This window comes from Camponotus vicinus, unplaced genomic scaffold (assembly GCF_025532165.1).
Source record: "Camponotus vicinus isolate PSW18456_S1 unplaced genomic scaffold, iyCamVici1.0 SCAF_1, whole genome shotgun sequence".
Lineage (NCBI taxonomy): Eukaryota > Metazoa > Arthropoda > Insecta > Hymenoptera > Formicidae > Camponotus > Camponotus vicinus.
In genome coordinates this window covers 28321598-28338722 of record NW_028141945.1, presented here as the reverse complement: position 1 = coordinate 28338722, position 17125 = coordinate 28321598, and the positions used below count along the sequence as shown (strand labels likewise).

Sequence of the window (17125 nt, the reverse complement as noted above, 5' to 3'; positions counted from 1 at the left end):
TAGTTTAATTTTTGTTAAATACTTTGAATTAAAATTAACTATATTTTTTTATTTTTACATTAAATCATAATTTAAATTGTTTGATCGAAATTAATTTTATTTTTTAAGTTTTATTATTAAATAAAATATTGACTTTAATTAAAATTTTTTTGTAAAAGTGATTTAAATTTTTAATTGTTGAATAAAGTAGCTTTTATTAAGATTATTATAAAGTACAATTAATTTTGATTTGAATTATTAAAATAAAGTTAATTTTAATTTTTAATTATTGAATTAAAATCATAAATCACCTCCAATTTTTTAATTGTTGAAATTAAAATTAATTTCGATTTAGATTATTGAAATAAAATTAAGTGTTAAAATTGATTGAAATTGGTTTTGACTTATATTGAAATTGACTTGATATAAAACTGACTTTAATCAGATTTGACAGTAGATTTGATTCAAATTAAAATTGACTTTAACTTGAACTATTTAATTATAATTAGTTTTAACTTAAATTGTTGAATTGAAATTGATTTTGAAGCCTGAATTTATATGGATTTTGTTTTGAATTAAAATTGTCTTGACTTATATTGAAATTTGCTTTACCTTGAATTAAAATTTAATTTGAATTGAAATTGGCTTTAACTTTGATTGAAATTGGCTTTGACTTGGATTGAAATTGGCTTTGACTTAGATTGAAATTGACATTGACTTGGATTGAAATTGGCTTTGACTTGGGTTGGAATTGGTTTTGATTTGAATTGAAATTGGCTTGGATATTTGGAATAAAATTGACTTTGATTTGGATTAAAATAAGTTTTGACTTGAAATAAAATTGGTTTTGATTTAGACTATTTATTTAAAATTGGCTTTGATTTAAATTAAAATTGATTTTAATTTAAATTATAATTAACTCTAATTTTCTATTGTTGAATTGAAAGAAATCTTTTTATTACAGAAATAAAATTAGTTTTAATTTAGATCGTTTAATTATAATTGGCTTTAATTTGGATTATTGAATTAAAGTTAGCTTTAACGTTTATTATTTCAATAATTATGCCTCGAAGAAAGATAGTTCGATCGATTGAAGAAGAAGAAGAATATCAATGTAATAAACGAGAAAAAAAGGCAAAACGTCAGGCCGAGAGACGGGAAATAAAGCGAATAATGTCCAAAAAAGATTGTCAATATTTATCAAATATTGGTGAAATTTGTTCAAATATAACACAAGCTTCTGTAAATTTTTCAAAAAACATTATAGTAGATTCTCATGCTTCAACCATTTCATTCAAAAAGATAGTATATTCAGAAGGTGAAACAATTAACATTGCATCTCAAACGATTGAAACATCAATAAATAAAAATGTTTCTATAATAAAAAATAATAATGAAATTAATACGATAAATGATGGTATAAAATTATTTAATGTTAACGATGATATTGATATAATTAAAAATGATCATAACTCAAGTATGGGAACTTCTTTAAATAGTAATATTATTTCTCCTGTACCTGGTACATCAAATAAATTGATAAACTTAGATGATAACAACAGGTACGAAAATTGTATTAATTTACATGAGGTACCATCACAAAATATTATAATAGATAATAAAGTAGCAAAATTAAAATTAATGAATGTTAACATAATTAAAAATAAACAAGTAAGATGGAAAGAAAAAAATCGAGCTTTAGAAAAAGGATACATAGACATTAATACATATCACATAACTCAATTAGAAAATATTGTAGAACATTATATAGGAGAAATGAATTTATGTTGCGAACATTGTGGTGCGAAACATTTCAATTCTGAAAAAGTAGTTTAATGATTGTTGTGGCCATGGGACTGTTGAGTTAAATTCTTTACCTCAACCTCCGCGTGAACTTTATGAATTGTTTACTGAAAATCATCCAAAATCAAAACATTTTTATAATCGTATTCGTGCATATAATAATGCATTTTCATTCGCGTCGTTTAACGCGAACATATCAGATTTTAGTGCTCAAAGACCTGGACCATATTGTTTTAAAATTCAAGGACAAATCTATTATCAAATTAATACCGCATTGTATCCTGTAACTAACGAAATGCCAAGTTATGGTCAACTCTTTATCGTGGATAATAATGAAGCAACAGAGTGTCGATTACATCGAAATTCGAATCTCGATGAAGAAATTTTAAATTCAATAGATAATATGATGCGTACCTATAACATTTTCGCAAAATCTTATCGAATGATGCATGAAGAAATTTAAATGCAACAGCAAATAACTGAAAATAACAGTATATATGAATTACAATTAGGATTTTTGACAAAAAAAGGTATTGATCGTGGTCGATACAATGTACAAAGGGTAAATGAAGTTGCAGCTGTTTTTTCTACTACAGCAGATGGTGAACTTCCAGAAACTTACGTGACAATTTATAATAAAAGTAATAAAACATTACAACAAGTCAGTACGATGGATCCTAATGTAGAACCATGGATTTATCCATTATACTATCCATATGGTAATCAAGGTTGGCATAATAATTTACAACGCAAAAATAGTAATAAACGAATAAGTAGAGCTGCATATATAAAACATCGAATAGCCATACGTAATAATTTTAATATTTTCGTCATGGGAAGACGATTATTTCAACAATGGCTTGTAGATAGTTATATAAAAATTGAAAAAGATCGAATTAATTATTGTAAACAGAATCAAAAACAATTACGTGCTGAAACTTATCAAGGATTAATTGATTATTTAGCAAACGCTGCCAATAATAGCGATGCTCACATTGGAAAAATGATTATACTTCCATCGACATTTGTGGGTTCACCGCGTAATATGTTGCAACATTATCAAGATGCGATGGCTATTGTTCGGAAATATGGAAAACCAGATATCTTTATTACTATGACTTGTAATCCAAATTGGCGCGAAATCAAAGAGAATTTACTTCCGAATCAACAACCTGCAGATAGACCAGATATATGTGCTCGCGTATTTAACATAAAAAAAAATTATTTAATCGATGTTATCGTTAGACAAAAATTTTTTGGTGAAGTTTTGGCATATGTTTATGTAATAGAATTTCAAAAACGTGGATTACCACATATACATTTGTTAATTACATTAAAACAAAATTATAAAATATCAAATTCTGAAATAGTTGATAAATTTATTTCTGCAGAAATTCCTAATCCTAATGAAAATGAAAGTTTACACAATATTGTAATGAAACATATGATTCATGGACCATGTGGAGATTGGTGTTTGATAGACAATAAATGTTCGAAACATTTTCCAAAATCATTTCGACCTGAGACGACTATGGATGAAGATGGTTATCCACAATATCGTCGAAAAAATAATGGATTGCTGTACGAAAGGCCTAGACAATATGTTGTTGATAATAGATATGTTGTTCCATATAATCCAACACTCTTACTTTTATTTAATAGTCATATTAATGTTGAAATAGTTTCGAGTATAAAATCTGTAAAATATTTGTATAAATATATTTATAAGGGTCACGATGCTGCGTCTATAATCATTGGAGAAAATGTAGATAAAACAATAATACATGATGAAATTCAAGATTTTATCGAAGCTCGATATGTTGGGCCTGTAGAAGCGTGTTGGCGCATTTTAAGTAAACCTTTGCAAGAAAAAAGTCACGCTATATTTCGTTTACCGGTTCATTTACCAAACGAACATAATGTTATAATCGATGATAATATTAATAATAATGCGATAAGATCTGCTATAGAACGAGTAACAATGTTGATAGATTATTTTGAATTAAATGCTCGAGATGAGGGAGCGAAACAATATTTATACAGTGATATTCCATCTCATTATGTATTTAAAAAAGTTACAATTAATAGCAAAACTATTAATCGCTGGGAAAAACGTCAAAGATACCTTAATTGTATTGGTCGTATGTATTCCGTCAGCCCGTCTCAGATAGAATTGTTTCATTTACGTATACTATTACTACATGTTAAAGGAGCTACGAGCTTTCAAGAGTTAAGAACAGTTAATAATAAGATATATCAAACTTTCACCGCAGCATGTTTAGTATTAGGACTCATAGAAGATGATGAAGAATGGTATCGTGCAATGAATGAAGCAAAAATTTGGATGATGCCAAGACGACTTCGTAATTTATTCGTAGGAATTTTGATTCATTGTCAACCAGTTCATCCGAAAAAGTTATGGGATGAGTTTAAAAAAGATATGTCGGAAGATTATATAAGACGATTTGGATCTATAACAGGAATAAAGAAAGTTTATAATTCTATTATTAATTTGCTTCAAAAGGAAGGATCAAATATTGCTAATTTTCCTGAAATGGAACAAGAAACAGAAGAACAAGAAACAGACGACGAAGAACACATTGTGGAGGACACATCGATAGGTATGCAACAATATGAACAATTAAACATAGAACAAAAAGAAATTGTTGATACTATTTTAGTAGCTACAACAAGTAATAATAGTGATAGGTATTTTTATATCGATGGCCCAGGTGGTTCTGGTAAAACTTTCATTTATACTACCTTGTATTATCTACTAAGTAGAGAAAAAATAGTTAGTACAATGGCATTTACCGGTATTGCTGCGACATTACTTCCAAATGGAAAAACAATACACAAAGTTTTTGGGTTACCTGTACCTCTTTTTGCCGATTCTACGTCGAATATTAAAGTTCAGTCTAAGGAAGCTGAAAAATTGAAACTTGTGGATATTTTCATCATAGACGAAGCTCCTATGGCACCACGTTATGTATTGGAAATAATGGATCGAACATTACGTGATATAATGCAAAATGATTTATATTTTGGTGGTAAAATTGTTCTTCTTGGTGGAGATTTTAGACAACTATTACCTGTAAAAGAAAGAGCTACACGTTGTGAAATTATAAATTTATCAATAAAATTTAGTATTCTATGGAAACAATTTAAAATATTTTCATTGACACAAAATATGAGAACTTTACCACAGGAAAAAGAATTTGCACAATTTTTATTAAATTTAGGTAATGGTTCTTTAAATGATTATTCAGATAATGTTCACATTCCAGAAAAATGTATAGCAAATGCAAACTCGGATATGATTAAAGACATATACGGAGATATCATAATACGTAAACAATATAAAACTATGGCTAATTATGTTATATTATCTGCAAGAAATGTTGATGTTGATGAAATAAACGAAAAAGTAATAAATCTGTTAGATGAGATGACAGAGAAAATTTATACAAGTGTGGATACTCTTGAAACGACTGGAAATAATGAAGATATACACGAAATAATTCCGATAGAATATCTTAACTCTTTAAATCCAACATGTCTTCCACCTCATGAATTACGCAGAAAATACACTGTTATTATGCTTATTAGAAATCTCAGTATCAATGAAGGTTTATGCAATGGTACTAGATTATTAGTTTTAGATTTAGATAATAACTTATTACGTTGTGAAATTTTAACAGGTAATAAGATTGGAGAAATTGTTTTTCTTAATCGTATTACTTTATATTGCGAAAATGTGTACCCATTTACTTTTAAAAGAAGACAATTTCCAGTGAAACTAGCATTTGCTATGACTATAAATAAATCACAAGGGCAAACTTTCGATAAAATTGCAATAGATCTTCGGAAAAATATTTTTAGTCATGGACAACTATATGTCGCCTTTTCACGGGTTCGTTCTTGGGATTCATTAAAAATTTATTTAGAACGTGATAATCTATCTAAAAAAATAAAAAATTATGTTTATAAAGAAATATTGAATAATTAAACAATAAAATAGGTTAATATAAAATGTAACCAAAAACAAAGAAGTAACATACTCGTAACTATAACTATAATCAAAACTGAATTACAAATACTTTATTCTCATGAAATAAAACATAGATAAAATAATGTTTCAAAATATTCATGGTGCAGTCTTGAGTGTAGTCTCTATTATAAAAAAAAAAAATAACAAAGTAAACAAAAATTAAAGAGATTTTTATTTTTAAAAAACTTAATTTAATTAAAGATTAATAATTATCTTTCAGCAATATTTTAATTGATAATTTAATTATTAATATACTTACATTTATATACTTAAATATATATATTTGTAGAAGTTATAAATACTTGTAGAAATAAAGTTAAAAATCGAGAAAAAAGGATTAAACTAATAACTTTAAAGACTTAAATTAAAAAAGATACGGTAGGAGAAAAAGTCTATAATAAATTATATTTCAATAAATGAAAAGAATTATAAGAGAGAATAAAGATGTTTGAAGAAAAAATTAATAAGATAAAACAGATTTATGAATAATAAAGAAATAATGACAAATAAGAAAATATATAAATAAGTAAATGAATAATTATATTATGTGTAATATACAGGGTGGACCATTTAAACCTTTAATGGAGAATAACTCGACCGGTAAGCGAAATAATAAAAAAAGTTTTACACAAAAGTTGTTGGGCAAGGAGGGGGACGTATGACCATGACCTTGAATTTGACCTTGGATAGTCATTTGAAGGTCACATAAAGGTCACCTTTAATTTCTTAAATGGAACCTACTATTTTTCATTGCATATTCTTGTAGCTTATCTCGAGAGCTTTCCAAAACACTATAATTAAGTACCTTTTCGTTAAGTACTTTTTGAGTTATGAGGCTTGAAATAATTTCTTAATTTTACATAAACCGTAAAATATCTTGTAAAATATTCATTTTTCGATTATCTTACCTTAATACTTTTACGTACAAAATAATGAGAGGAATCAATTGGTGTAAAGAAAACACATAATTGTTTCGAAAAAAAAAATGTAATTTGCAATTAATTACAATTTTTTTTTCGAAACAATTATGTTTTCTTGGTGACCTTTATGTGACCTTCAAATGACTATCCAAGGTCAAATTCAAGGTCATGGTCATACGTCCCCCTCCTTGCCCAACAACTTTTGTATAAAACTTTTTTTATTATTTCGCTTACCGGTCGAGTTATTCTCCATTAAAGGTTAAAATGGTCCACCCTGTATATTAATATGCTATTATTGTAAACGAAAGATAAAATGTTATTGTAATGATGTAAAATGATAAAATATATTTTCTCTTCTACCATATTCAAAGAGATTGGCGTGTAACCAATTATTATGTAAGAAATAAGAAGAAAAATAAAAATAAAAGATGAGACAAATAAGTAGATAAAATAAGGAGAGAAGGAAAGATATGAAAATGATGAATAATGAGAAGAGAAAAAAGAATGAGTTAAGGGAGAGATATAGAAATGGGAGAATGGGATGAATATTTTAAAATAAAAATAATTAAAATTAGATCCGTGGAAGGCGCGCGCGTTAGCGCGCGCTGCGAGCTAGTCTACTATAAAAAAAGTCATTTGTACCCTGAAGTGCCTGTTATATCGTTCGTATTGTTGCCGCTTTTCCGCGTATGTGATTGGCGGTCGATTCGAGATACGAGGCGAACTTGATCGCGGTTATGATAATGACAGTTCGTATCGTGTCAGTTTAACAGTGATAAAGGTTAAATGTTGTGGTGATCGCGGTGTTAATATCTCTTAAGAGCTTGTGTCGTGTCACGCAAGATTTAGTAGAAAATATTTATAAACGAAGGCTTTCGAAGAACAGTTTAGACCTGTATGCGAAATCAACTCGAAGATAAAAAACGGCAACTCCGGCTTAAACTTAACGATGAAGGAATGGCACTGTATCTAGATTATCTGAATATGGTGGCATTGCTCAAACAATTGAAAAATATAGATAGCAATGAAAGAGGTTTATTATGATAAAAGTATTTCTATATATGTAATAGCATTGCATGTGAATAATATTTCTTTCTAACACAATTAATATTGATTTGCAGTTGCTTTAAAAGGAAGAGTCGCGTTGCAAATGGGTAGTAACGAATTGCTGATAACGGAGCTGGTTCTCAAGAATGTGTTAACAGTTTTACAACCAGCAGAAATAGTAGCGCTGCTATCAACACTGATCTTTCAACAATGCACAGATTCAGAATCTACACTCACACCGAATCTTGCTAATGTACATGTCATCAATTGTCTTTTTTTTTGGAATAAATAATTAATAAAGTTTAAAGAAAATTACATATCGAATAATTAAGAGCATCGGAAAGCTAAAACAATGTTCTTTTCTTCCAGGGTTGTGAGATAATGAACAAGGTGCATGCGGAATTGGAACGTTTAGAGCAGCAATATCAATTGTCGACTATACCGCCATTAAATTTCGGTTTGGTGGAAGTTCTGTCTACGAATGGGCGCAAGCTAAATCGTTCGCGGAGATCATGAAAATGACGAATGTTCAAGAGGGAATTATCGTTCGATACATACAGCAACTCGGCGAAACCTTGAGAGATGTTAAAGATGCGGCTGCGACTATAAGTGATCCGATTTTGAAAGAAAAAATGGAAGAAGCCTCGACTGCAATCAAACGCGAAGTATAAAATAATTTAAATGTCTAAAAGACATTTTAAAAAATTCTCTCTTTCTAATAATTTTTTATTTTCACATCGTAAATAGTTGGCAAGCCAAGTGTGACTTATATGTTTAAAATATATTATAATTATATATTTTTGTTTATATATTTAATGTCTTAAGGGGATCCTAAAGTGACTTTTTTACCGATATAACATTATATTTCTTTTGTACCGAAATCTTTTTATTAATTGCACAGAATAGTAAATGCTTCTCCACGATTAAAGTACACACAGAAACAAACCAGAAACCTCCCGATTTTATGTTAAAAACCAAAAAAAATTGAAAAATCGTAAAAAAGTCGTAACAATATTTGCTTAATATAAAAGTTTTGCAGTTTGTATGTACAAAATAAGATAGGTTCCCGCTAGATATTGCACGAAGGAATATAAATAAACTTTTAGAAATGAGTTTAGAAGCATAATGAAAAAGATTTCGGTTTCTAAACCGAAATCTTTTTCATTATGCTTCTAAACTCATTTCTAAAAGTTTATTTATATTCCTTCGTGCAATATCTAGCGGGGACCTATCTTATTTTGTACATACAAAGCAAATATTGTTACAGAAGCCGATAAAAAAATTGTAATTTTTCAATTTTTTTTGTTTTTTAACATAAAATCGGGAGGTTCCCGGTTTGTTTCTGTGTGTACTTTAATCGTGGAGAAGCATTTACTATTCTGTGCAATTAATAAAAAGATTTCGGTACAAAAGAAATATAATGTTATATCGGTAAAAAAGTCACTTTAGGATCCCCTTAACAAGATATATTGTGTGTGTGAATATGACAATTTGTAGTGAAAAAGGTAAAAATTTTATGAATGTGAAAAATGCTTATTTTACAAAAGTTGTTCAATTTTTTTCGGTATATTTACAAATCTAACACTTGAAACTTATAATTTTCTTTTTTTCTTTCGTAGAAATTGAAAAACATATACAAATATAGAAAATATGTACAATAATAAACTTATTTTAGAAAATCGTACTAAAAAAATCTTTAGGATATTCTCTCTTTTTACCTAAAATTTTTAACAAAAATATCTAAAAGATCAGAGAGAGACTGTTCAACAAATTTTTTATAAGATTCGAAATAGACATTCTGTGATATGTATCTTCAATTTTCATTTTCATAGATTGTATTCTCAACAACCGTCATTCGGTCCTGCTTGCTGTTTGGCAAAACGATGGTTATCAGCACAATTGTTAGATGACACTCACGTATCGGAAGTTGTAATTGAATTGCTTATGGCGTCAATATATTTAATGCCAGAACCTTATAAATTAGCTCAGATGCCGCAAGTGGCATTTCTACGATTTCTAGAAGTTGTTGCAAGATCTCATTGGAATACTGATCCTGTCATCATTAATTTCAATGGTGAAATGACTAAGTTTTGATATATTTCCAATTTTTCATTACTGTAAAAATTTTTGCAAATGAATCATTATAAAATAATTACTTAAATAATTAATTAAATTACTGAAATAATTGATAAATTTTTCTCTTTTTCTTTTTTTACCCGGAAAATTTATTATATATTCTATTTATTATTCTATTATTTATTATATATATTTAGATATATAAAAAGATAAACAGAAATGCAATCTCTTTTATTCCAAATTTATCTATGTGTAATTGCTTTTGAGCTTATTTACATAATATATATATTAATATATTACATTAATTTTTTTTCCAGATGAAGAAATCTCCGCCGTAGAAACATTATTTGATACAACTTGCACTTCGTTACCACCCTTATTCATATCTACCTCTTATGATCAACAGAAATCCTTGCGGACAAGGAGAGCGCCATCTCAGTTGATTTTAAATCGTATGAGTGCACTCGCGAAGGTATCATTAAGATTATTTCACAATCTATTGTTCGATAATATAGATATAAAACCTATATTTCGTCCTTCATTGCAGGAATATGATTGTTTGTTATATCTGAAGTCAAATATGAATCCTAGAAAACTGCAGGCGGTCGATGTATCCAATAATGTGGAAATAATTGATCTGCATCCGTATAAAGCGCATTCACTTAAAAAAATTCCAGTCATAGACTTTGATCCTGTGCAATGTTTTCTGAAAGATCTAAGAGTTAGTATTTGAAATAATTAACAAGCGATTGTATTGTTAAATTGTATGAATGGGTTTATACACGCTTTAAAAACAAAAAAGGAAAAAAAATTATATATTTGTATTATCATGATTGACGCTACTGCTATATCTAAATCATTTTTTGTATTCTACATTTATTTTTCTTTTATTTCTCCAAGATTACAATGATTATGCCTTATTCTTCCATGACACTTATAGTGGTATAGTGATTGGAGTTCTGTTGAAACCCGATGTTTTCGAGCGTGAGGATTTTAAAGTGGCAGATATTGTAGAAAACTCGACAGCAATGGTAAACTTGTTTTAAATATATCGGCATGTGAATAATATTTCTTTCTAACACAATTAATATTGATTTGTAGTTGCTTTAAAAGGAAGAGTCGCGTTGCAAATGGGTAGTAACGAATTGCTGATAACAGAGCTGGTTCTCAAAAATGTGTTAACAGTTTACAATCAGCAGAAATAGTAGCGCTGCTATCAGCACTGATCTTTCAACAACACAGATTCAGAATCTACACTCACACCGAATCTCGCTAATGTACGTATCATCAATTATCTTTTTTTTTAATAATTAATAAAGTTTAAAGAAAATTACATATCAAATAATTAAGAGCATCGGAAAGCTAAAACAATGTTCTTTTTAAATTATAAAATATAAAAGAGTAATTTTCTATTCATTTTGTAATGTTCTTCCATAAAATCTGACATTTTTAAAATATGAGCTAAAGGATAGGATTTCTATTGACATGCGCTTTTAGTATTATAATTATTTTTTTTTACTAGATAAATATATAACCAATAAATGTATCTATTTAATATTTTTGTGTTAAATACAAAATATTATTTTATAAAATATTCAGTTGTATGTATATAGTTCTTAGTTATACTGTAAGATAAGGGAGATAAAAAAAAATAAATAGAAATCTTCTAATAATATGAAAAGTGCATGTCAATAGAAATCCTATCCTTTAGTTCATATTTTAAAAATGTCAGATTTTATGGAAGAACATTACAAAATGAATAGAAAATTACTCTTTTATATTTTATAATTTAAAAAGAACATTGTTTTAGCTTTCCGATGCTCTTAATTATTTGATATGTAATTTTCTTTAAACTTTATTAATTATTAAAAAAAAAGATAATTGATAAATTACATATTATATTACTATAAATAAACAAAAAATATTATAATTATATTATTATTTATTTATACGATAAATAATATATTATATTATTATAAATAAAAATATTATATAAAATATAATAATATTATTTATTTATTTATATTTTTTATTTATATTATTTACATTAATTCTCAATTCCGATCACTTCACTTTTGACTTTTTTTGCATAATCCAAGTCCTCGTTTGTGTGTGTAATTATTCAATAAATTATATGTATGTGAAACGCTAAAAGAAAAGATAATGTATTTACATTAATTCATCATTCTATCAATATTCAAGTTTTCTCTTTCTTTTAAAAATAATAATGAAATCTTGAACGTATAAAATTTATTGAGTTATGCGGTAAGCTTCACGAAATGATGTGTTTTGTTATGTGATATGACAGTTTGTGTTATATTGTACGAGGTTAAAAAAAGTGTTGCGCTTTAAAACTTCTGCAAATTTATACAAGAGTAAGTGTGTAGAATATTAAATTAAAATTAATATTTTTTATTGTTAAATTAAGATTAATTTTTATTTCTATTGTTAACTAATAAAAAAATACAAATTAACTTTTATATATTACAACTTATATGTACAACTTTTTTCATTAAATACATTAGATAATTAAATACGTGTAAAAAATTAAATATTAAGAATGTAGCATACAATTTCTATTATAAAATCTTTAATTATAATATTAAATTTCTTCACGCACAGGCAAGAAGCACAATTGCAAAAAAGAAAAAAAGTATATCATGTATACCATATCCGTTCTAATCTGACACACGCCAGTATCAAGAAAGTATATAACGTCTCGATCGATCTCGGTCGATTGCAACTATCAACAATTTTTGCCTTCGGTGAGAGCAACCGCATCTCGTTTCATCATACACACGAGTTAAAATCGACGCGACTAAGCACGACTAGGCTTGACTCATCTTGGCAGCGCGAAGCAAGTATACTAATACAGATGCTCGGCTCAGTAGTAAACACGAAAAATAAAAGAAAAGTTAAATTTTTATCATTATCTTAAGTCCCCCTTGAAACCATACAATTTTTATTTGAAACATTTTTCGTATGTTTTATGTTTTTCAAGATATTTGCTTGCGGAAATTAGAATGGGACACTGCAATGTATACAGGGTGGTGAGTCATTTTAAGTTACCCACCCCAATAACTTTTTTATTTTTGATCGTACAAAAAAATGTTTCAAATAAAAGTTGTTTGACTTAAAGGGGGACAATGATGGCAAAAATTTGACCTTGGATAGTCATTTGAGAGTTACATAAAAGTCACCTTCAATTTCTTAATTATAAATTCCCATTTTTTATCGCATATTCTTGTAACTTATCTCGAGAGCTTTCCAAAACACTATAAGAAAGTATTTTTCTCTTAAATATTTTTTAAGTTATAAAGTTTGAAGTTAATAATTTTTTGACATAAAATATAAAATATCTTGTAAAATATTCAGTTTTTAGTAATCTTACCTTATACTTTTATGCTTGGAATAATAAGACCAATCAATTGGTATAAAGAAAACACATAGTTACTTTTTTAAGAAAAATTACGCAGCTGTATGTTTCAAATTACATATTTTTTTTAAGCAACTATATGTTTTCTTTGCATCAATTGATTAATCCCATTATTCCATGCATAAAAGTATTAAGGTAACATTACTGAAAACTGAATATTTTACAAGATATTTTACAATTTTATGTCAAAAAATTGTTAACTTTAAACTTTATAACTTAAAAAATATTTAAGAGAAAAATACTTTCTTATAGTATTTTGGAAAGCTCTTGAGATAAGCTACAAGAATGTGCATTAAAAAATATGCATTTCCATTTAAGAAATTGAAGGAGACTTTGTAATCTTCAAACGACTGTCTAAAGTCAAACCAATAATATTATCTTATGTTCCTCTCGAAGTTAAAAAATTTGTATGAAACATTTTTTCGTATCTTTCATACTTTCTAAAATATTTAAATGGATAAATTAAAATAAGCCACCTTGTATATGTATATAAGATGTTTCATTTATCTCTTACACCTTAAATAATTTTTTTATTTTTGATTGTATAACAAAATGTTTCAAATAAAAGTTGTTTGACTTGAAGGGGAACAGAAGATGTCGCTACTAATATTTTTTTAAAAGATCAATGTTAATTATGTTTATTTAAATAAAATTACTATATTTTTTTATATAAATTGATTCTACGTAACATTCTGTGTAAAAAGTTATAAGGGTAAAATGACTAAAAAATGAATAGTTTACGAGATATTTTATATTTTAATTTGACATAATCTTACGTAAATTATGAAATATCTCATAAAATATTCATTTTCCAATCTTATCTTTTAATACTTTTATGCACAAAATAACGAGAGGAATCGATTGGTGCAAAGAAAACACATAGTTGTTTTAAAAAATATATAATTTATACATAACCATCAACTACATATTTTTTTTTAATAACTATAGATGTTTTTTTTACATCAATCGATTTCTCTCATTATTTTGTGTATAAAAGTATTAAGGTGAAATAATAGGAAAATGAATATTTTACGAGATATTGCATAATTTACGTAAAATTATGTCTAAAGTATCTCGTAAACTATTCACTTTTTGGCCATTCTACTCCTATAACTTTTATATAAAATATTGCTTAAAATTGATTTATATTAAAAAAATATAGTAGTCTCATTTAAAAAAACATAAATAACCTTTAAATCACTTTGAAAAAAAGCCTTTTGAAAAAATGTCAGTAGTAGCGTCTTTTATCCCCTTTCAAATCAAATAATTTTTATTTAAAATATTTTGTTGTATAATTAAAAATAAAATAGTTAATATTTGAAGTGTAAGAGTTAAATAAAATATCCTATATATGTATATATATATGTATATTTGTATACAAAGGATGTCTCAAAAGTCTGAAAACAGTCGAATATTTCATAAACTATATACATGTTAGAAAAAATCTTTCAGACATAACTTGTAGGGCTTTAAATGACACATTATATAGTAATATTAATGTAACCTTGAATAGCACCATCAAGATCACGAAAAAATTACTTTGAATTTTTTTTAATGAAAATCCCTACTTTTATTTGCATATTCTTGTAGCTTATCTCGAGAGCTTTCTAAAAAACTGTAATAAAATATTTTTCTCTTAAGTATTTTTTGAGTTATAAGATTTAAAGTTTACAGTATTTTGATATAAAATATAAAATATTTAGTTTTTTGTAATCTTACCTTAATACTTTTATGCACAGAATAACGAAACCAATCAAATGATGTAAAGAAAATATAATTGCTTTAAAAAGAAATTACATAATTTGCAACATATTTTTTTTTAATCAATTATGTGTTTTCTTCACACCAATTAATTGATCTTATTATTCTGTACATAAAAGTATTAAGGTAAGATTACCAAAAACTAAATATTTTATATTTTATGTCAAAATACTGTAAACTTCAAGTACTATAACTCAAAAATATATTACTCAAAAAAATTAGGGGAGCACTTTAAAAATTGCAAAATTTGATGATTTTCAAGAAGTCATATCTCTGCTTAGGGAGCTTGTAGGACAATGTTCCTAGGCGCATTTTAATAGGTGAAGCCTCTACTTTAAAGAGGGTAAGGCCGCATTATTCGTTTCATCGAACTATGTTTCGTATGAGCTCCAAAATCAGATCGTAAAAAAATTCTGAAAATTTCATGACTTTATAGTCGTCCACGGATAAAGCAAGGATGGAACCAAAAATGCCACTACATTAGCTTTAAAGTAGGAAGCTTTTCCTTTAAAATGCCGTCAAGAACATTGTTCTATCATACTTAGGAGCCAAGTTATAACGCGAATGTCGGCGGTATTGCTCAAAATTATGCAAAACGCAATTATTTGAAAACGCGATAACTCGGCTCCTAGGTATGATAGAACAATGTTCTTAGCAGCATTTTAAAGGGAAAGCTTCCCACTTTAAAGCTAATGTGGTGATATTTTTGGTTTCATCCCTGCTACAAAGACGACTACAAAGTCATGAAATTTTCAGAATTTTTTCACGATCTAATTTTGGAGTTCACACGAAACATAGTTCGATGAAATGAATAATGCGATCTTACCCTCTTTAAAGTAGAGGCTTCATCCATTAAAATACGCCCAAGAATATTGTTCTACGATCTCCCTAAGTGAAGATATGACTTCTTGAAAATCATCAAATTTTGCAATTTTTAAAGTGCTCCCCCAATTTTTTTGAGTAATGTATTATAGTGTTTTGGGAAGCTCTCAAGATAAGCTACAAAAATATGCAATAAAATGTAGGGGTTTCCATTTAAAAAATTCAAAATAATTTTTCCGTGATCTTGATGGTGCTATTCAAGGTTATATTAATATTACTATGTAATGCGCTATTTAAAGCTCTACAAGTTGTGTCACAAAGATTTTTTTCTAACATGCATAGTTTATAAAATATTCAACTGTTTTCAGACTTTTGGAATACTCTATATGTATACAGGGTGTCCCATTTTAAAAGTTCCACCCTCATAACTCATCAGGATCAACGTTTGAAGGAACACGACTTGGATAAAAGTTGTAGGGAACAAAGGAGGCTATCTAATAGTGGCCTTGGATTCGACATTAAAGGTCATTTTCAAGGTCATTTGAAGGTAACATTTAATTTTTTAAATGGAACTCCCTATTTTTTACTTATTCCTGTAGCTTATGTCGAAAGCTTTCCAAAACACTATAATTTAGTTTTCATTAAGTACTTTCCAAGTTATGAGGCTTGAAATCATTTCTTAATTTTACGTAAAACGTAAAATATCTTGTAAAATATTTATTTTTTGATTATCTTACCTTAATACTTTTATGTACAAAATAATGAGAGGAATCAATTGGTGTAAAGAAAATACACAGTTACGAAGAAAAAATATGTAATTGTTAATTGCAAATTATATATTTTTTCTTCGAAACAACTGTGTGTTTTCTTTACACCAATTGATTCCTCTCATTATTTTGTACATAAAAGTATTAAGGTAAGATAATCGAAAAATGAATATTTTACTAGATATTTTATGGTTTATGTAAAATTTAGAAATTATTTCAAGCCTCATAACTCAAGAAGCATTCAATGAAGAAATACTTTATTATAGTGTTTTGGAAAGCTCTCAAGATAAGCTACAGGAATAAATAAGAAAAAATAGGGGGTTCCATTTAAAAAATTGAAGGTGGCCTTCAAATGATCTTGAAAATGACTTTTAATGTCGAATCCAAGGTCACTATTAGATAGCCCCCTTTGTTCCCTACAACTTTTATCCGAGTCGTTTTCCTTCAAACGTTGATCCTGAAA

At 27.3% G+C, this 17125-nt stretch overlaps 1 protein-coding gene and 1 long non-coding RNA gene across 6 annotated transcripts; both read left to right on the top strand.

Moving 5' to 3' along the window:
• The first annotated feature begins 7613 nt into the window (after positions 1-7613).
• Positions 7614-10639, top strand: LOC145970735 (superkiller complex protein 2-like). Of its 5 annotated transcripts, none has more exons than XR_014438641.1 (6): positions 7614-7786; positions 7887-8053; positions 8170-8465; positions 9633-9874; positions 10194-10348; positions 10424-10634. XR_014438641.1 is itself a non-coding variant. In XM_083097696.1 (4 exons), the coding sequence occupies exons 2-4, from the start codon at positions 9745-9747 to the stop codon at positions 10607-10609; spliced, it is 471 nt and encodes a 156-aa protein (XP_082953822.1). In that variant the 5' UTR covers positions 8320-8465; positions 9633-9744; the 3' UTR covers positions 10610-10639. The 5 variants fall into 5 exon arrangements, 2 of the variants coding, with proteins under 2 accessions (XP_082953941.1, XP_082953822.1); XR_014438613.1 differs by having other exon boundaries at positions 7875-8053; XR_014438654.1 differs by having other exon boundaries at positions 7647-7802; positions 7875-8053.
• A 116-nt stretch (positions 10640-10755) lies between these two features.
• LOC145970906 (uncharacterized) lies at positions 10756-13198 on the top strand. The gene is made up of 3 exons (XR_014438680.1): positions 10756-10907; positions 10978-11153; positions 12499-13198. It is a non-coding gene; the product is annotated as an uncharacterized LOC145970906 (long non-coding RNA).
• Positions 13199-17125: the final 3927 nt, after the last annotated feature.

Bases quoted from the DNA above. Each gene is read 5' to 3' on its own strand.
- LOC145970735 (XM_083097696.1), top strand. From the start codon at position 9,745: ATGGCGTCAATATATTTAATGCCAGAACCTTATAAATTAGCTCAGATG. The intron at 9,875-10,193 runs GTGAAATGACTA...TTTTTTTTCCAG, and splicing joins TGTCATCATTAATTTCAATG to ATGAAGAAATCTCCGCCGTA. The intron at 10,349-10,423 runs GTATCATTAAGA...CCTTCATTGCAG, and splicing joins GTATGAGTGCACTCGCGAAG to GAATATGATTGTTTGTTATA.